At 50.9% G+C, this 19,953-nt stretch overlaps 9 protein-coding genes across 9 annotated transcripts; 6 read left to right on the top strand and 3 right to left on the bottom strand.

Annotated features, from left to right (window-relative positions):
- The first annotated feature begins 163 nt into the window (after positions 1 to 163).
- CC77DRAFT_1038205 (glycine hydroxymethyltransferase) lies at positions 164 to 2,309 on the top strand. The gene is made up of 4 exons (XM_018527099.1): positions 164 to 503; positions 556 to 606; positions 660 to 1,024; positions 1,077 to 2,309. Exons 1-4 carry the CDS (start codon positions 468 to 470, stop codon positions 2,038 to 2,040), a joined length of 1,416 nt encoding a protein of 471 aa, XP_018389095.1. The 5' UTR covers positions 164 to 467; the 3' UTR covers positions 2,041 to 2,309.
- A 33-nt stretch (positions 2,310 to 2,342) lies between these two features.
- CC77DRAFT_928454 (ribonuclease T2) lies at positions 2,343 to 3,620 on the bottom strand (the record flags this gene model as incomplete). The annotated part of the gene is made up of 2 exons (XM_018534055.1): positions 2,343 to 3,315; positions 3,373 to 3,620. 2 exons carry the CDS (start codon positions 3,618 to 3,620, stop codon positions 2,343 to 2,345), a joined length of 1,221 nt encoding a protein of 406 aa, XP_018389094.1.
- An 819-nt stretch (positions 3,621 to 4,439) lies between these two features.
- Positions 4,440 to 5,769, bottom strand: CC77DRAFT_1017328 (hypothetical protein). The gene has a single exon (XM_018524388.1). It carries the CDS (start codon positions 5,391 to 5,393, stop codon positions 4,812 to 4,814), a length of 582 nt encoding a protein of 193 aa, XP_018389093.1. The 5' UTR covers positions 5,394 to 5,769; the 3' UTR covers positions 4,440 to 4,811.
- Positions 5,770 to 7,392: 1,623 nt separating this feature from the next.
- CC77DRAFT_617685 (hypothetical protein) lies at positions 7,393 to 8,057 on the top strand. Its single transcript, XM_018532468.1, has one exon. The coding sequence runs from the start codon at positions 7,577 to 7,579 to the stop codon at positions 8,000 to 8,002; it is 426 nt and encodes a 141-aa protein (XP_018389092.1). The 5' UTR covers positions 7,393 to 7,576; the 3' UTR covers positions 8,003 to 8,057.
- A 1,147-nt stretch (positions 8,058 to 9,204) lies between these two features.
- Positions 9,205 to 10,981, top strand: CC77DRAFT_1047499 (hypothetical protein). Its single transcript, XM_018527497.1, has 6 exons — positions 9,205 to 9,354; positions 9,443 to 9,468; positions 9,611 to 9,633; positions 9,736 to 9,866; positions 9,986 to 10,191; positions 10,240 to 10,981. The coding sequence occupies exons 1-6, from the start codon at positions 9,279 to 9,281 to the stop codon at positions 10,597 to 10,599; spliced, it is 822 nt and encodes a 273-aa protein (XP_018389091.1). The 5' UTR covers positions 9,205 to 9,278; the 3' UTR covers positions 10,600 to 10,981.
- Positions 10,982 to 12,044: 1,063 nt separating this feature from the next.
- Positions 12,045 to 12,812, top strand: CC77DRAFT_1047498 (hypothetical protein; the record flags this gene model as incomplete). The annotated part of the gene is made up of 2 exons (XM_018527496.1): positions 12,045 to 12,091; positions 12,152 to 12,812. The coding sequence occupies 2 exons, from the start codon at positions 12,045 to 12,047 to the stop codon at positions 12,810 to 12,812; spliced, it is 708 nt and encodes a 235-aa protein (XP_018389090.1).
- Positions 12,813 to 15,322: 2,510 nt separating this feature from the next.
- CC77DRAFT_617554 (high affinity glucose transporter RGT2) lies at positions 15,323 to 17,367 on the top strand. The gene is made up of 4 exons (XM_018532466.1): positions 15,323 to 15,829; positions 15,881 to 16,122; positions 16,172 to 17,113; positions 17,170 to 17,367. The coding sequence occupies exons 1-4, from the start codon at positions 15,516 to 15,518 to the stop codon at positions 17,349 to 17,351; spliced, it is 1,680 nt and encodes a 559-aa protein (XP_018389089.1). The 5' UTR covers positions 15,323 to 15,515; the 3' UTR covers positions 17,352 to 17,367.
- Positions 17,368 to 18,429: 1,062 nt separating this feature from the next.
- On the bottom strand, positions 18,430 to 19,152 carry CC77DRAFT_617566 (hypothetical protein). Its single transcript, XM_018532467.1, has one exon. The coding sequence runs from the start codon at positions 19,002 to 19,004 to the stop codon at positions 18,543 to 18,545; it is 462 nt and encodes a 153-aa protein (XP_018389088.1). The 5' UTR covers positions 19,005 to 19,152; the 3' UTR covers positions 18,430 to 18,542.
- Positions 19,153 to 19,167: 15 nt separating this feature from the next.
- Positions 19,168 to 19,744, top strand: CC77DRAFT_1058178 (hypothetical protein; the record flags this gene model as incomplete). The annotated part of the gene is made up of 3 exons (XM_018528100.1): positions 19,168 to 19,386; positions 19,436 to 19,615; positions 19,664 to 19,744. The coding sequence occupies 3 exons, from the start codon at positions 19,168 to 19,170 to the stop codon at positions 19,742 to 19,744; spliced, it is 480 nt and encodes a 159-aa protein (XP_018389087.1).
- Positions 19,745 to 19,953: the final 209 nt, after the last annotated feature.

Below are 19,953 nucleotides of genomic sequence, written 5' to 3'. Positions count from 1 at the left end.
TGCTTGTCCGACGGCTGGCAGTGGGAGCGTTTGTGTACAATGTCTCCTTTTGTCCCTTGGACATGCCGGGGTATTCTCGCATCGTGGAGGGGCGAAACGCGGGGAGTAGCGGAGCCGCCAGTCAACCTGCCATTCGCAACCCAAAAGCGGAAAGTCTTCACTCTGCCACCATCAATAGCGCGCTCACGCGTTACACCTACGCATACCATGAAGAGATGTCTTACTTCACAAATGCAAAGAGCCTGTCCGAATCCCTCCGACGACCGGCCGCAGCACGCAATTATCGATGGCGCCATGCCTAAGCGAGCCTAGAGCATTTTGTCGCGTCCAAAAAAATTGGTGGGGTTGGCGTGAGAGGGACATCTAGTGCTCTGACTGCTTAAAGCCCGTATAGTCTTTTACTATTGTCCTCCGTTCCTTACTCTTCACTCCCTTTCCAACACAAAACCTACGTTTATTTGCCTGTCATGTCCAGTTACGCGCTCCCCAAGTCCCACCAGGACGTATGTTGCCCCTCACATCACAATCAAGATGCACCCTGCTAACTCAGCATAGCTCATGGAGAAGTCCCTGGTGGAAACCGACAATGAGGTCGCCCAGATTATGGTGAGTCTCTTCTGCTATTCTTTTTATCTTACATCATTTAACAATTCTTGTAGGAGAAGGAAATCCAGCGTCAGCGCGAGTCCATCCTCCTCATCGCCTCCGAGAATGTCACTTCCCGCGCTGTCTTCGATGCGCTCGGTTCGCCCATGTCCAACAAGTACTCTGAGGGTTACCCCGGCGCCCGCTACTACGGTGGCAACGAGCACATCGACTCTATTGAGTTGCTCTGCCAGAAGCGCGCACTCGAGACCTTTGGTCTAGACTCGGAGAAGTGGGGTGTCAACGTACAGTGCCTGAGTGGTAGCCCGGCAAACCTCCAGGCTTACCAGGCCATTATGAGGCCGCACGACAGGCTTATGGGTCTTGACCTGCCCCATGGTGGACATTTGAGCCACGGCTACCAAACACCCCAGAGGAAGTGCGTACAAAACGAGCCACTTATACAGGGGGCGTAGGCTGACCAGAGATAGGATCTCCGCTGTTTCCACATACTTTGAGACTTTCCCCTACCGCGTAAACCTCGACACCGGCCTCATCGACTACGATCAGCTTGAGCAGAACGCCCTCATGTACCGTCCCAAGGTGCTCGTCGCCGGTACCTCCGCTTACTGCCGTGAGATTGACTACGCCCGCATGCGCGAGATTGCCGACAAGGTTGGCTGCTACCTCCTGATGGACATGGCCCATATCTCTGGTCTTGTCGCTGCTGGCGTCAACAAGTCGCCCTTCCAATACTGCGACATTGTCACAACCACCACCCACAAGTCCCTCCGTGGACCCCGTGGTGCCATGATCTTCTTCCGCAAGGGTGTACGCAAGACCGACCCCAAGACTGGCAAGGAGACGCTCTACGATCTCGAGGGTCCTATCAACTTCTCCGTCTTCCCTGGCCACCAGGGTGGCCCCCACAACCACACCATCACCGCCCTCGCGGTTGCGCTCAAGCAAGCCCAATCTGAGGACTTCAAGCTCTACCAGCAGCAGGTCATCAAGAACGCCAAGGCCCTCGAGGTTGCGTTCAAGAGCATGGACTACAAGCTCGTTACCGACGGTACTGACAACCACATGGTTCTGATCGACCTGAAGCCCTTCAACCTTGACGGTGCCCGTGTCGAAGCCGTTCTTGAGCAAGTCAACATTGCCTGCAACAAGAACACCACTCCTGGTGACAAGTCGGCTCTCACACCGATGGGTATCCGTATTGGAGCCCCAGCCATGACCTCGCGTGGTCTTGGTGAGGAGGACTTCAAGAAGATTGCCAACTACATCGACCAGTGCATCAAGCTGTGCAAGAAGATCCAAGGCGAGCTCCCCAAGGAGAACAACAAGCTCAAGGACTTCAAGAGCAAGGTTGCTAGCGGTGAGGTACAGGAGATCAACGACCTCAAGAAGGAGATTGCGGCCTGGGCCGTCACCTTCCCTCTGCCCATCTAAGCCTACATGAAGCTTTTTTCGTGATTGGGCGGCGTACTATGGCGTTTCTTTCTCCAAGCGGGATATGGTGTTTCAACAAAAAGGCAAATTCTGGACTGGCAAATTCAACAGCTCTACCATTTTGGGAATTTACGAGGAATGATATGATTAGGACGATAAAAAGAGATACCTGAAGATTTAGATGCGCTGCTTAACCAGTGGGTCTTAGTCACCAAATGTAAAAACTTGACTCAAACTCTTTGGTATGACTATTGCATTCATGTGATTGGAGACTACGAAATCTATGCCGAAACCGGCGGCTCTCACGCCGACTGCCAGGTAATAGCAAACGTGGCAGAGTGGTCTCCACCGGCGTACACAGTTTGCTGTGTGCTGCCAGACGCAACCTTGTCCGCGGACCAGAGCGCGTTACCGCCAGCAGCCAATTTTCCGTCAGTGTTGGTAAAAGCAGTCGCGCTTGCAGAGCCATCGCAAGATAGCGCTCCAGCAACGACTGCGCACTTGCCCTTGGAGCTCGACAGGGTGAAGCCGTTGTCTACGTCGGTAGCTGTGAAAGTCGCACATGTTCCGGTCGTGTACCAAGTACCCTTGCTGATGATGCATCCCTTCTTGACTCCGTTGACAATGACATTGAGGTTACCCTTGCCACTGAAAGGTGTTCCAGGCGCAGCAGTAGATGTCGGCGCAGGTCCTCCAACGGTCGTAGTGGTAGAGGGAGGAGACGAGCTTGCATTCTTGGGAATGTACTTGATTCCTGTCTGAGGGCAGGTAGACTTGGTACCATCAGGGTCCGAAGCAACAAACTCGCCAGTCTGTACACTGCCACGAACATCGTAGTGGTACCAGATCTCGTTGAGCGCGCCAGACTTGCAGCCTAGCGTTACCTCGACACCGGGCCTCTTGGCCTGGATGGCGCTTTGAATGGCGGCGAAAGTGTATGTCTTGGTTGTGCTGGGTGTGATACCAGCTGCGGCCAACCACTCGTAACTTGGTAGCGTTTTGAAGAGGTCGACGGTCTTTTGAAAGAAGTCGACAACTTCCTCTGTTGCTTTGTGGTCGTTGTAGCACTCGGGTTCTAGCGTGGAGATGCAAGTGCCGTGCTTAGCCCACTCGTGGTACCAGAAGGACTCGTCGTCACCTTGGTAGTCCTTCCAGTAGGTGGACATGTAGGAGAGGAGGTCGGTTGCGCCGAAGGAGTTGAGGATGGCGCTGATGTTGGAGTAGGCGCGCGACGAGTCGCAGTTCGCGTCGTAGGTACCGTCACAGCGGTCAGGCCTGGACAGGATGGTCAGCATTCATGCATAGTGAATAGGAGCTGAAGGGCAATCGTACCATAGACCATGAATTGTCCAGCTATCCTCTGGTCCGGTAGCAGGCGAAGCATCCCAGAACTGCGTCTGGAGGATCTGTCCACCTGGGGCGTTGAAACAACAGAGGTTCTCCACGACAGTGGTGTTGTGGCAGCTCAATTGAGCATTGGGGCAAGTCTGGGTATACTCGCCCATAACGCGTCCTCCATTGCCGAGGATGACTTGCGCACCACCAAGCGCAATCTTGCTGAGAGTCCTGAGAGAAGGCATGGCTGTTGATTCTGCTGCCAGCATTTCTGCCGTGGAAGCAGCCGCGTTATGTACTCTATCCCTCGCGGCTCCGACTAGGGAGTCTAGCATGGCCGGCATGTTACCGCTCGCCTTCTACTACTGCAAGGACGGAGGAGATAATTTGGCGCTGTGCAACAAGAATACACAAGCTTTTCGCGGGTCGATCCCTCCCGTAACGGCAGCTCAGATTACACGCCTTCACGTTGTTGTCGCTGATTCGCAGACAGCGAATACACTGTGCCTCGATGCGGAAGGTCGGTTCTTTAGTCTAGTCCAAAGCCGCCGGGTCCAAAGCCGTAGATGCGCCAACGGAGAGCCCGAGATGTCTTCTGGGCAAATCGACTGGTGGAAGAGGTTCGGAGTGTAGCCAGGTAGTGCGGAAGTGTACTATGGGATGGCCGGAGACGGCGCTGGGGATGGGTGTTTATGGGGGATGAAAGGGACAGACGACATAGCCACTCATGGCGCAGTACCAGGCATCACGCTGGGCGAGGTCACGCAGGGCCGCGTTTGGGGCATCATGGTGATCGGCTGCCCGGGGACCAGTCAGAGGACGTCTCATAGCGAATGTGATGGGTGCACGTGTGACGCGTGCCTGGCGATAAGACGACGATTGCGTTAGAGCAGGAACGGGACGGACCCTGCGGCTTATCAGCATGGAGCGCTAGCCGAGAAGGGGTGCGCATCAAGATTGCTCGGCGTAGTCCGACCTTCTGACTTGCGCTTTAGAGCTCACGCTACAACCATATCTCTTTTCGTCCGTCATTCCGCATGTTCTTTCTTTTTCAAAGTTGACTGCTGTTCATTCTTTGCCCCACGTCATAACCCATGCTCAGTACGTTTTGTCGATATGTTATCTAGGTAAATCTCCATGGATCCCTATCAACGCCTTTGTATCGTCTCTTACTTAGCTTTGGTATAACCTGCCCTGAGTAGCTTGTTCATCGCAAATCCTCCCCTTCCTTGCCTTATCATCTCTCTGATCTATTGCTTCGCGTCAAAGTCACTTTTATAAAAGGACCACTTCATATCGCATCCGTCTGGAACAAGTTTGCGTGGGCAAGTAGCATTGTCTTATTTACATATTGTATTTACAAGAAAGAAATGTCGCTCGAATATCCAAAGTAAAATTTCTCAAATCCACCAGCCACAGAACTAGAGTGTCTGCGCTTACGGGTAGGTGGTGTACGAGCACTTGACAGGGTTCTCCTCCTTGATAGCTCGAGCAGCGAACCCAAGGCACTCATCAGCTCCAGCCGGGTTGGTCACGCCGTCCAGCCAGACGGAGTAGCCGCCATTAAGAGAAGGCTTGCAGGCCTGGAAGCCAATCTCCTGACCAGTCTGGTCCTTGAAGACGAGGTGACCGTCGTCGTTGATGGCAAAGGTTCGCCTCTCTCCGTTCTTGACCATATCTTGTACGCCAGTGGTGTACTGAATGACGCCCTGACCCATGCCTGATCTGTCAACGAACATCTGCTGGGGAGGGTTGGCAGTGTAGAGGTAGAGGGTGCCGTTGTTGAGCTGGAAGGAAGCGTAGTTGTGGGGCTCCGGGCCGCAGGAAGCATTCTGTTGGCCTGCGTTGATCACGAGAGAGTTCTGGACAGCCTGAATAGTGTTGTACTGTAGATCGGCGGTGCCTGAGCGGATGGTTTGGATTGTGAAAACATCGCCGTCCTTGATCTTGGAGTCGGTAGGGAGAGCAGTGGCGAGGCCAGCAGCAGAGGCGATGACAGCGGCGGTGGTGAACTTCATGATTGTAGTTGGAGTTTTGATGTGAAGTGTTTTAGGAATGGGTGTTTGTAGATGTAGTGTTGATATTTGATTGTGTTTGAGTTGAATGATGACCTGTAGAGACAAGACCATCATAGGTTATATACACAGCAGCCTCGTATTCAACCTCATCACGGTCCTACCGGCGAAACCCCAACAATACAACGACATGAGGTCACATTCGATCTGAACACGAGCGTGGGTCCATAGAAACTTCCATGTTCCCCATATTTTGACGCTCGGAAACCAATGCGCCACAGTCGGTTCCTGCTCAGGGTCGTGCGAGGACCATTTCTCCGAGATTCCGGGCAGGAGTCTGTGGAGTATCTGCATAGACGTCGGATGGAATGTGTCGAAAGTGACGCTGCGGTGGCCAAGTTAGCGGGCCGATGAGTGCGAGTAATTAGCTGATGCTGGCTAGCCGCTGCCAATTTTGAACCAACCCCACACCCCGACACGACCCGATTTGCTAGTCGAACGGCCGCTTGACAATAATAGATTGCATGACCGAATTTCCTCACGGACGGACAGAATAACAGTGGGATGGGCGACACTTGCTGTCATTCCTCGTGTTCTCTCGGCTTCAATGCTGCGTGGCCGTGTAATGGAAAGGGGCTGGCAACCTTGGAACCCTGGAACGATGCAATCCAATGGTAATAAAGCGGATCGGCTTTCATTACTACCTTTGCACCAAGCTGCACACGGCAGTACAACCCCTCGTTCTCAAAAGCTTCAATGCAATTGCTCAATTCGAAAGTGCCAGCTCAGTACTCCGTACCTACCTAGGCAATCGCCCGGTTGATGATAGCCAGACTCATAGATATACATTGGAGTGGCACAAATGCTGCAGGCAAGCGTCGTTTGAAACAAGAGCAAAGGCCAAATTCTACGAAATAGGAGTTGTGAGGCAATTATCGTATTTCCAGTTTACGTACCATCGCCAGGCGCCTTTCCAACATCGAATCCTCCGTCTGCCAGCTCGGGACTGAGCAGTTGGAACGACAGAACACCAAGCGAGGTTCGCCACACCCCTTTGCGTCCACAGTCGTCGGCTCACGTTCCGATATCTCGTGTACATCACGTTACTCCGTCTTCATGGCCTTGTAGCATGCCACTTTCGGCTTCGCGACGTCACTCAGATCCAAAGTGTGGATTTCTGTCAAACTAAGAGCAAGCTTGTTCGTAAAATCCGGAGGGTGTCCGACAGCCTTGAGTAGCAGGTTTGCTTTGTTCGTATTCAGACCCACCACAGAACGTCGAACTGCACAAGCGCCATTGGCTGCCCAAGGAATAGTTCGGTTGGTGACATTATTCCCTCACTCCTGTCGATGACAGTCGTCTGGATGTTCGAACATCCTTCAGGTGTGATTGTGACGGACATCTAGATGAACGAGGTATCTCTTATGCTTCTGCGAATAGAGTTAAGTGTGCTCTCATGCATCATGAACCTTGCTTTTTTGGACATCGACGATGACGAAAGCGGTGTCGTAGTTCACGGTCTGAATGGAAGTGAAGCAAACCTCCTTCGATCAGATATCAGGCTGTCGGCTTCATTGTAAGCTTCGAAGTCTAGCCTCGGTAGGAAATACTTGTGCAATGTAGTGAGGGGTAATGACCCTTGTATTGCACCAAATGATGGATGAGCGTGATTTAGTAGGTTGCAGGTGTACTTTCCCGAGCTGACCTAGGTACCTAGGTAGTCTTTTGGGCTGTGTCTTTCTTATCAACGCCTTGCAGGTCCACTGCATTGGTAAATGTGCTATCGTACTCACTGCTGTAAATCCGTGTCCCGATGTCTTGTCTTCTATAACATTTTTGAAAGAGCGTGGAGCGCTATTATGTGTAGCTTGCAGGACCAACTGCGATCGGAATCTGTAGCAATGGCTAGTTTCACAAGAACGGAATTGAAGCTTTCATCTTTTTCATGTCGACAGTATCTAGAGAAGAAGCCTTACCCAATATCTATCGGCTATATCTGCTTGTGTTATTCCCTGCTCATTACTATTCATGTATGAGTAAGTAGTATAACAACTATTGACTAGGTACGCAATTATTATTTCTAAAACTGAACACGAAGAGTATATCACAATCTGTCGCAAACAATTGTTTATAATCAGAGTTATACAAGGGAACGGTCGTCTGAGAACATATAGCGAATCGTTAGGATGCATCTCTGCACGGAACAATTTGGAGCGTTGTCTGCGAAGCAAACCATGCACTACCTCTCTAAATATTCTACCACTGAGCCATTTCTCATCCTGCTTTTAACACGACGTTTTCATGAAAATACCACAGCTCATCAATTGATACATGATGGCCATAGTCCAAATGCCGGTGTTCATCTCAATCTCATGATACCTAGGTACAGAACAGCCGTTCAAGCGGTCAGACCCACGGACAGCCGCTCATTCCTCAGTCTTCGGCGGTATAGCCCACAACAAAGTCTTACCAAAGGGTGTCAATTTCGAAAACATGGCTATACGAAGCGCAGAGGTGTGCCAGCAATATCGGCATTATACGCGCATCGTCTGGAGCGATGCGGTGCCCGGATAGCACGGAATCAACATATTCTAGCACTTCCAAATTTCTGAAACCCTCCCAAGGTCCACTCGAGCACTCGATTCTATTAAATTGCCAGACTCGAGCCTTGTCCTTGGATGATCTTTCAAAAGCAGCCGGTGTTAGAGTTTCAGGATGCTGGCTATCTGTGTTGAGTTGTCCCACATCGTCCGGCCAAGAGTTGCAAAACAACACCGCGTTCACGTACCAGCAATGACGCGTTATGGTAGGCTTCAGAGCTTCCGAAACCGCGTGAATCGATATAAGAGACATGCGTCTTATTCTCAAGGACACTCATCTTGCGTTGGACACGTAGGTTCTGCTGAAGAGGAGGACTTGAAGCGATAGAGTTGGACGCGTGATCACCCCCGCCTGACACATTGCAACACGTCATCAGTTTAGCATCACGCTGGCTGACAAGATCAAGAAGGTACCCCTAAACTTGTGTGTACGTTTGCGCAATACCTATAGAAAAAGGGCACGTATTCATTCTCCTTACAAGTACGTGTTGAGGCGGGTTGTGTTCGAGGTGTTGACGCGCAAGCGAAACACCATGGAAGGCGGCGGATGGCGCGATACAGGTATCGCCGAAAACACAACCATCAAGAGCGGAAATGAATTAAATGAACATAGTAAAATAATGGAAAATGTACTGCTTTGCATAAAGTGCGAGATCAATACGAAGAGAGAAAAAAGGATAGGCCTGTAGTGGCATATCTCTACGATAGATGTCGAGTCGTCGAAAGCAGAGGATTGCGCATGAGCTCGTCGAGGCGCAAGATGCTCCTATTGCACCCTCTCGAATAGAAGGGTCCTGGTAAAACAACAAGGACTGAGCTTTGGCATGATTGAAGTGCCAGGCCACGACTGCTTGCAGTCAGGCTCCTAGCAGGCGTTGGCGACTGATCAAGCGTCACGACGACAAGAAAGAGCGACTTGAGGCGGAGGAGATGGGGTGAGTGTCTGCGCTTCCGAAGGGCAGACTGGATAGACCCCCAGAAAATCGAACTGACAGGAGCCGCACTGCGCCCAGCCAGCGTAGGCGGCAGTATTGCAGCATGAGATCAAACTGAAGCGCATCTTGATCAGGACTGGAGAGTTAGCGCCTTTGGGTTGGTGATCTGAGTGCGGCGATTTTGATCCCTGAAAAGTATAAGAACGGCGCATACCCCACCCGCCGCGTGCTTGCCCCAACTCAGCGACTTCGTGACTTTCTACAACCACAATCCCCCCATCGATTTTCTCGCCTGCCCTCTCGTTCGAAGCATCAGTAACGCGTCTATCTTCCCATCTAAATCACTACCAACAATGCCTCCCAAGAAGAACACCACCCCTTCCAAGGCAAAGGCGCCTGCCGCCGCGCCTGCCCATGGCTCCTACATCGGTATGTGCTATGATATCTCAACCCAACGCGGTCGCGTTGGTTGTCAGATAGTCGCGTCTTTGTCGCCGGTCAATGCTGACTCTATTAGACATGGTCAAGGATGCTATCATCAACGTGAGTCTATCCCAGGCGCATTGCCCTGCACATGACTTTGCGACAGCTTGCGCCGCCAACTCTGGCGCGAAGCCCAACAACACATGATAACGTTCCTTCATTGAGTGAATGTGATTACTGACGCGCTCTATGCACAATACAGCTTAAGGAACGAAATGGATCAAGGTTAGTCAATCCACCACCCACGTGCCGTCGCTCATGCGTCGCGTCATGCTTTTGCCTGGAAGCACCCAAGACTAAGAGCTCTCGCTAACTTTGCGCCAACAGCCGTCAAGCCATTCAGAAATACATTCGTGCCAACAACAAGGTCGAGAACGTCACCGATGCCGCCTTCAGGAGTCACGTTAACCGCGCCATCACGTCAGGCGAGGAGAAGGGTGACTTCGCGCGTCCTAAGGGTAGGTGACTACCTTCCTGTCCATTTGTGGCGCAACGCCACGCTCCCGACGCGTCGCTGCTGTGCATCTGCAGCAAAGACACTATGATTCAAATTGAACTTTGCTGACGCGTCATTCAGGCACGTCTGGACCAGTGAAGCTTGCGAAGAAGGAGGCTAAGCCCGTTACTGCCACCGCTACCAAGAAGTCTGAGCCCAAGGCTGAGAAGAAGACCACTGAGAAGAAGGTCACCGAGAAGAAGACCGCTGAAAAGAAGACCGAGAAGAAGACTGAGAAGAAGGTCGCTGAGAAGAAGGCCCCCGCTACCAAGAAGGCCACCACCACTGTAAGTACATACCTACTATCAACAGTGCCTTGCTGATTCTAATTGTAGAAGGCTAAGGCTACTACCACCGCCACCAAGGCTGCTCCCAAGAAGGCCGCCGGCCGCCCAAAGAAGGCTACCACCACAGCTGCTGCCACCAAGGCTGCTCCTGCTGCTAAGCCCAAGGCCAATGCTAGCAAACCCCGCAAGACTGCTCCAACCACTGCCGCCGCCCCTGCCGTCGAGGAGGAGGTATCGCGCGTTCTAGGCAAGACCAAGTCTGGCCGTGTCACCAAGACCAAAGCTCCCGCCGCAGCCAAGGCAACAAAGAAGGCACCAGCAGCAAAGAAGACTGCTGCGGCGAAGAAGGCCACCACACCGAAGAAGAAGGCCACACCTAAGAAGGCCACACCAAAGGCCAAGGCATGAGCTTTATAGCTCAAGCTTTTTCGTTCTGGTTGGTCTTCTTTCTTTTATTATGCTACCGTGAGTTCGCTCCGGAGCGTACGCTAGACGACATTTTCTTCACGGATTCCCTTTGTCTCACTGCTGGTCTATGGATTCTATAGGAGGGCGCGGTTCTACCATGGGTGAATGTGGGTAAGGAAGGCCCACGGTGTTCGTCTCTGACTCTTTCATGTCGGGTATATCATGTTGGCCAGGCGTTCGGGCGCGTGTCTGTCACTGCGGATGGATGTCTGCTACTACTGTCATTGTTCTTTTCAGCGTCGCAATCTGGCGTTACGGGAGGATAGCTACGACGTCATGCTATTGTCTCAAACAATGGAAACCAATACATACTTCAAACATGCGCGTTCGTGAATAGGGTGAACATGACGCGTTGTTGTGAGCTGACGCGTGAGTGCTGCAAGTCATGTGAGGGGTATGAGTGGGTCTCTGATAAGATAGCTTACTTGGCCGGGTATCCTCACCCCTCCGGGCAAATCCCACACGAACGCCGACCTGGGAAGATTTTCTACACCTTGCTCCACATTCGCCCGCCATGGTATCCGCCAGCCCTACTCGCACATCTCAAACGTACAAGCTATCATGAATGAACGCTCAAGAGCACGACTTTAATCGAATCGTATCAAGACAACGTAGGATGTTTAACTACTTCACGATAAAATCCTTTGCCTGCGATGCAGCGATTCTTAGCCAATTCTCGACTGGCACACTTGTAGTATTGCTTTGACCTTTGTTCCTTGCGATCCTAGAAAAAGGTGGTTTGTGCTTCGCTTCTACATGAAGCAGGATTTTAAATCACCTTGTTATGAAGTCGTTTTCATACCTACAAATCGGCTCGACAAAGGCATACTATGCCGTAAAAACGCTGAATCATCCCCTTTTTTTCTTGCTTATGAAGACCCCCGAAATGCTGATAGGTGGACGACAAAGAGCTGGCAGACGATGTCGCGGTGAGCGGAAAGCAGACGCACACCACAACTGCCTTTAGGGTTTAGACTGATACATATGCAAACGTAGCACTTGGCCTCAAGTATCGCAATAGTTCACTGTCGCTTTCTACAGCGCTTCTGAAACATATGAACAGTTCTTGTGTCACTTTATGATAGAGCAAATAACACTTCTCCAAACTACTGTATGGTATGTAAACTTCTGGAGCTGGTACCACAGGCTCAGGTTTAGTTCTTCGCATCGTATACCTTCCTTACCGCAGGTCGTGAAGGTGAAGTGAGTACTACAACTGACGGTGGATGTACGTTCACCCCATCCCTCCTCTCACCTTCACCACTGTTTGTGTTGTGCATGGGTCATCTCCGCATTTAGGCGAGTCAATATCCTGATTTGAGACTTCGATCTTCCTATTTCAAGCTTTCTTGGTTACGATAACGCTCAAATCTATCTAAATCATCATGGTAAAGGCGAAAATCACCCAAGTCAACAAGTCGGGTACCATGAGGTAAGACAAGAACAACAGAGTATGCTACACGCGACTGCGAGACTAACATCCTACCTACAGTTTCGAGTCGACCTCTGCAGTCACCATACGCGTGGGCGAGGCTCCGAATACCAAGGATTTCATCGCGCACGAGGCCTTCCTAACTTCCCGCTCGGAGTTTTTCCGACGCGCCATGAATGGTAACTGGAAAGAAGCAGAAACATGCATCATCAACCTCCCTGACGATACGGCCGAAGCGTTCGCCTGCTACATCAACCACGTTTACACTGGCCAGCTACCTACCACAAGTAAGACCACGTCGGAATTAAAGAAGCTTACGGTGGAAGAGTTTGAACACCATGTCAATGACCAATACCGGATTATCTTCGACGTTTTCGTGCTAAGTGAGAAGCTTCAAGACGTCACAACAAAGAACGCCATGATGGAAGCTGCACTGGCCACTGCTGGATTGGTAGCAATTGACGGTCTATGGAGGGTCCCCACATGTCATGTAGTCAACGCGGTCTACAATGGCACACCTGCAGGCAGCCCTGCTAGACGACTCGTCACCGACTTGTGGACTGCGGTACCTATCGAATCTATTTTCTCTTGCATTCGTCGCTTCCATCAAGGATTTGTGGAAGACTTGGGTAAATCCCTTCAAAACAACAGAAAGCCAGCAGAAAACATTCCTGTTCGCAAGGGTGTTGCTGCATATCAAGAGGAAATCAAAGAAGGTTGAGCATACTGCTTTGCTCTGTAGCATACAGCATTCCGGCGGAATATCTGGAGTGTCTACCTTCAGTCACACAGACGTCTACATTGGTCGCTACCTAGGTAGTAGACATTAGATAGATTATCGAGAAGTCAAAGAGGCTTTCTCAAGTTGTATGTAGGTAACCTTAAGAGTCAAGGCCGTGGGTTGAATAGGTAGCCTTGATCAATACATTCGGTCATGTAAATAATCATGGCCACATTGACATAGGACGGATTTTAGCTCAGCACCTGCCACAACTGATCTGTTGGTTCATCGTATCAAAGCACTAGACACCTCTGCTTGGTACTTACCTAGGTATCATGGATGTGACCATCGGGCGCCGACCCAAGCCGGGGATACGTTACATTCCAGACATCTAGCGACGCCAGACACAGCGGCTATGCTCAAAACGAACATGGCATTGCAGTCGTAGCGTGCAAAGCTGTCGACAGCTATTGGGATGCGTTAAAATTCCTCAACTCGAGCTTTGTGTCTAGGTAACGGAGGTGTTGTTGAGGGTTGAGCTCAGCAAAGATGCCGGCCCGAGACGCGGACGGCGTTTACTCTGTGATGCCGCAGCTGCGGCGCGGTTCTCACGAAGCCCTTCTGGGCGCGGAAAGCATCCGTCGATTAGGTGCGTTTCCTTCACAATCACCACTAATATTATCCTAACTCACAACATGTCGCTCGCGTAGTGTGAAGAAGCTTTTTTCATGTCGCAGTGGGCCTTGAAATTCCTCTCGACTTCTTGTCCTTAGAGGACGCACCCGCGACGCCTAATCAGGCACACCGCGCTACCAGGCGCTAGAAACCCTTCACATGGGAGTCTGTTTAGACCCTTGAATTGGAATCCCCGTAGAGAAAATCAAGCGTTGCTCGAAGCTTACCCGACCCCGATTACTGGCACGGAGAGCAGTGGCAACCCGAAGTCTACGGCGCATGCACGTGCATAACCAGCATATACAACTGCCTTCCTTCGAGCTGCGCACATTCCATGCACACTTGTCCGGCACAGCGCGCCGTTGTCGAGACGCCCACAATATTTCCGTTAGCTCCCTTGCCCGCCAACATCCAGTCAGAATCACCCAAGCTCCAAAACGTTGCTATCCGCGGACCAGTAGACGGTAAACGCGTCTGATGACTCTAATGGCTTGCGGCACGATCTGTTCCACCGTCGGGCAACTATCACGAGGCGTCGCAAAGTAACATCGCTTTACGGGACGCTTTCGAGAGCGGGGTGCCACCTTAGAGTTATTTCGGAACGCTATCCGGCGACACCCATGCGAAAGACACCAGACCTTATTTCTTTTGCTTACTCGCTCGTTGCCGCTCCGGTGTCTATAATCAGTGGCTGCTTACCTGTAACAGGGTTCTCCAGATACACACGGCTGTGGCTAGCAAAAGGGTAAGGTGACAATAGCACGACAGGCGCCGCCAGTACTTCCGAGCATCATAATTTTCTGGCTGAAAGCCTCTTAGTGATGAGCAACCAGTTGACCATTTATTTGCCATCCGATTAATTTTCATGTTCTAAAATCCGACCTATGAGGGGCAAGACAGGCATGTACTATGTACGAGGCACACCAACCCTCAAGCTTGCCGCCCTTATTGGCAACGTTCGACCCGTCATTCCATCTTCTACGCGAACAAACCAACATGCTTATGCATATGCCCCAGGATGCGGTCAACCCATTTCAAGGGATGGCCGTTCAGGCGGGACACGCCTGCCACGCTTGATTTCCACACCAGGCCAAGTATGGTGGAAACTCATGTGTTCGGAGTTGTGCAAGCGAGATACTCTAAATCGTTGCCCGCTGGACAAACAGTCAAAGGACAATCAGGCGCCGACACACAGTGGCTTCGTAGGCAAACTACAGGCATCATCAGGACGAGCTGAGTTGATGAATTTCGTCATGTGTTGTTCGCACTATTTGAAGAAGTCAGCATGATAGATCGGGACCCAAACACTTCTCCGAAACGATGGAAGAACAAGAGCTCTTGGCCGAAGAGGCGCCAATTGGCGCCCATCCACATGCGCTTCGTACCTCATTCACTTGCCATGTCGGCGACAGCCTCGGCATCCTGCAAGGATCCTCCAGGACAACATGCAGATCTCACCCGCTAAGACAGGCTTCACAGAGAGCTTGAGTGAGCTTGGCGCCCCAGGTTTCGACCCCTTCCCCAGGCGCATCGTATCCCAGACCAACTGTTGTCCTGCCTGAACGAGCGACTTATCCGACCATCTACAGCGGAAGCATAGTTGCTTGGGGTTTGTTTGGAGCCTCCAACGCGTGGATCCCATGATAGTGTGGAACTGTCTCGATGACCGGTTGCCCCAACCGCAAGCCAACAGTACATGCAGACATACGTATCTTCACTAGTCGTTGACTAACGCGAACGGCCCATGGGGAATGGTAGCAATCCTTCCAGAAATGTAAGATGCGGAGTAGTAGCCCAGTCAGGCCTAGAGCAAGAATTTGCAATGTTACCACATGAAGCCACGCATGCACCGCGCTGCAGTTTGGGATCCGATATTAAAAGCTTGGGCATCCTACCGGTGATTATTCTCTCCAAATACTACCAGCATCTTCTTTCTCCCGCACTGCGCAGAAATCCTCTTCCTGTGCGAGGGGCTTCATCAAATTCGCTACGCCTTCTTTGAGTGGAATCGAAGTACATAACTACAAAATGCCAGGAGGTGGAGTCGTTGCCGTCACTGGCACGACTGATGTCAACCGTGTCGAGGCTCCTGTCACTGTTCGGGCTTATCTGATTGTCGCATTCGCTGCGTTTGGCGGAATCTTCTTTGGATATGATACAGGTTGGATGGGTGGTGTCCTCAACATGGACTACTTCATTAAGCAATACACTGGAGCTGAATACCCAGACGTTGTGTACCCAGGCCTCGACTCGACGAGCCAGACGATCAAAGATTACCGTAACTCACACTTCGTTGTAGTTCCATGGCAACAATCTCTCGTAACATCGATTCTCTCTGCTGGGTATGTAGAACAAATGCATCAGTGCGATGACAGGGAACTGACAGACCACAGTACTTTCTTTGGTGCTATTATGGCTGGTGATATCGCTGACTTTATCGGACGTCGTATCACTATCATTACGGGATGCGGAATTTTCGTCGTCGGTGGTATCCTTGAAACTGCCTCCACCGGTCTTGGTGTCATGGTTGCTGGTCGACTCATTGCTGGTTTTGGTGTGGGATTCATTTCATCCATCGTCATCTTGTACATGTCCGAGATTGCACCCAAGAAGGTCCGTGGTGCCGTAGTTGCTGGTGAGTACTTTTCGTACGGCTTAAATGATATGCCTTCTAACGTTAGTAGGCTACCAATTCTGCATTACCATCGGTATCTTACTTGCCAACTGTGTGGTTTACGCCACTCAGAACAGACGCGATACTGGCTCCTATCGTATCCCGATCGCCGTTCAGTTTCTCTGGGCTATAATCCTCGCCATCGGTCTCGCTCTCCTACCAGAGTCGCCCCGTTACTGGGTCAAAAAAGGCAAGCTCGACAAGGCCGCCTCCGCCCTTGGCCGTGTTCGCGGCCAACCTCTTGATTCCGAATACATCCAGGACGAACTCGCTGAGATCATTGCAAACCACGAATATGAAATGTCCGTTGTACCACAGCACAGCTATCTCGGTTCGTGGTTGGCCTGTTTCAAGGGCAAGCTCTCCTCGCCCTCGTCCAACGCCCGCCGTACTACACTTGGCATCTTTATGCAAGCTATGCAACAGTTGACTGGTATTAACTTCATCTTCTACTTCGGCCCTGTCTTTTTCCAGCAGCTTGGCTCGATTTCCAATCCCTTCCTCATCTCGCTCGTCACGACCCTCGTCAACGTGCTGTCCACACCTGCCTCATTCATTATGGTTGAGAAGATTGGAAGACGTCCTCTGCTCGTCTTTGGAGCGGCTGGCATGGTCATAATGCAATTCATCGTTGGGGCAATCGGAGCTACTGCTGGCAAGAACACTGCCGACCACCCAGCTAACCCAAACGCCACCCGTGCTATGATCGCATTCATTTGCTTGAATATCTCTGTCTTCGCAACGACTTGGGGGCCTTGCGCCTGGATTGTCATCGGTGAAATCTTCCCTCTGACCATTCGATCTCGCGGTGTCGGTCTCTCTACGGCTAGCAATTGGTTCTGGAATTGTATTATCGGTATCATCACTCCATACCTCGTTGCCGACCGTGAGGACTCTGCCCGTCTCGGATCCAATGTCTTCTTCCTATGGGGCTCGCTCTGCTGTATCTCTTGTGAGTTCTTCCTAATCCTCAAAGCCACATGGGACAAGTCACTGATGAATAAATAGTCCTCTTCGCTTTCTTCTTTGTTCCCGAGACCAAGGGTCTCACCCTTGAGCAAGTCGATAAGATGTTGGAGGAGAGCACTCCTCGCAACTCTCGCAAGTGGAAGCCACACAGCACCTTCGCTGGCGAAATGCATCTCGCCGAAAAGCACATCGAGATCCCTCTTGAGGACATCGCTGTGTAGCACGAAACCTCTGCTGTCTGAAGCATGTGGTCTAAAGGTAGACGAGAGAGGGACAACTCTTATGTGGAACCATGACGTTAGTGAATGTTGTTGTAATGCATGGAACTACTACATGGCATCCAATGTCATGAAGTGTCAGTAGAATGTTATACACGCAGCCAGTTATTACTGGTCCGCAACCCGATCTATGACAATCGTGTGAAATACGTCCTGTCAGCTTCAACATGAAGTAATCGCTATATTACATCATCCTATCCCTCTCCAGTGGGAAAACAGAAGGGTTCGCTTACCCACTCTTCTCCCCACTCTTACCCTTTCATCCCGCCCCCGTCCATGCTCCCAGCCACCCGGAAATCTTCACCCGAACCACACGCCGTGCCCATGTTGTAACATACCACGCGTCCATTTGCGCGATGACATGGAATTCAGTACCTCACCGTGTCCGCGCTGGCGCTAACTAGCACTGAATCTGTTCGTTATGTAGCACGAGGCTAACAAGCTGACTGCGTGGATGCACAGATCTTGTGTTCAGACAGCCGACGCGGTGTTTGTGGCATCATTTGGGTAGGTGTTACAGAGTCTGATGGGTAATCTGCTGTATTGGGAGCGTGGGTTACACGGGGATTCGGAGCTGAGGTTTGGAGGACTGTTAGCGTGGCAGTGTCTTATGCTAATTTGGTGCTAAACTAGTGGGCTGATGGTAAGTGTCAGCGGAAGTAGCATATTCGCGCAATCATTGAGAGATGGAACGGTCGTATGAGGGCTTTTTTCCTCTTGGGCATGCCTTTGTCGGTCACGCTGAAGAAATTCGCTCTTGCCTCGTGGTGTAGATCTATGCGCAGCTTGGTGGGGCTTTAAAGCGCACCAGGCACGAGCATCTTCCTCACATCCAGAGACATGGGAGAGGACTCTGGCTCCTGGCTTTCCGATCAGCAGTGCCTGAGTAACGAAACTTATGTGGGGCATAGCCTTGCGGAATGTGGGAATACTGCAGACGATAGCGTGGCTGCCGGGTCAAGTTCGTGAATACTTCCGTATCGTAGCTCAGCCTTGCGCGGGAGTGATTCACAGTCTCCAGTAGGCTAAACTACATCGTCCTCATAGCGACCAGACTGTTCTTTACACTCTGCTATCTTCTCAAGATCCAACAACATACAAATGGAGCTCGATTCTGACAAAATGTTTGGCGAACTATACTCCAGTGCCGAAGCTCTTCAAACAGCATTGACAGATCTCGAGACAAAATATAAGAAGACAGTCTCCGACACGCGAATTCCCCTTCAATTTCTCACTTTGCGGGATAAGCCTGAGTCTGAACCCTTGGGAAACACGATTCATCTGCGCCTTACACAGAAAGTAGATTACCATCCCAGCTGGGCATATGTTGCCGTGTCCTACACTTGGGCACAACCTGAGGGTCTTGCAGCTCAATTCAACACACCCGAAATCAGAGTCTGGATCAATGGTACGGAAGCCCGTCCGCCACACTGCCCTCCTTCTGTTATCTATCGAGCACTGCAATACGATACTCTTGAAGCTAAGACCGGTCACCTCTGAATAGACCAAGAGTGCATCGACTAAGGTGATGCAACGGATCGAGATGAGCACATCGCACATATGCGCAAGATCTACGAGCGATCTCAAGCGAGACATACTCGTGGGGAGTTCACAGTAAGTGCAGCCCACTTCGTTCGAGTAAAGTGGGACGGTACGTTCCTTTATCTGGTAGCGAGGTTGCTATTTCTTCTACAGTTTTGGAAACCTCGACGTGTCTCTCTTACCTATTATAACAACCTTTACAGGACATCATTTAAATATGCACCACCAACCACCACCACCGTACCGCAAGATCGAAAACGACGACTACAAGACCGACAGACAAAGCAGCTTGGAACCTCCCAGCATCCAGGACACTTTGACGTTGACTGCGGCCGCAGCTGCGGCATGGATCACTGGTGCAGCATATATTGAATACGTCTATTACGGTGTTCAAGAACAGATACACAAGTACATCTACGAGCTTCTAGCTCTGCCGGTATGTTGATCTTACCTTTACCTTTATTAAGATCTAACAAAATCTGCAGTTCACCATTATCGTCCTAGGTGCTTATGCCTACGTATGCACTTTATACCTTGCCCAACGATATCCTACAGTCACGAAGTATATACTCGGGCTCCCTATACCTATGGCATACGTATCAACGATATTGCTGATGGCTACCTTCATGGAAGTAGGACTGGATATGATGTTCACCATTATGCCGGTATGTTTGTAAACTGTTAAGAAACTCTACATATACTAACATTACTAGGTGGGTTTCATCATTTCTTTCTTTGTATTTGCAGGATGTCGCCACATTATGTCGCAAACCAGAGTACCATCTCTGGTATGAAGAGGCGAGATTGCAAACATGTGTTCGATCGCGTCACTATAATAGCAAACATATCTGGACTGACAACCACCCTCCGGACAACCGAGCTCCAAGAAGATAATGAAGCGAGCTATAGTACTTGCGTATTGGCACTGCTAATCATGAGTCAGGTGTATAAGGGGTCGGTTTCATGGATTACGGGCAAGACTATTGAAAATGTTCTCATCATT

This window comes from Alternaria alternata, assembly GCF_001642055.1.
Source record: "Alternaria alternata strain SRC1lrK2f unplaced genomic scaffold CC77scaffold_4, whole genome shotgun sequence".
NCBI classification, from domain to species: domain Eukaryota; kingdom Fungi; phylum Ascomycota; class Dothideomycetes; order Pleosporales; family Pleosporaceae; genus Alternaria; species Alternaria alternata.
The sequence above is the reverse complement of the archived record's forward strand: the minus strand, read 5'-3'. Positions and strand labels throughout refer to the sequence as shown.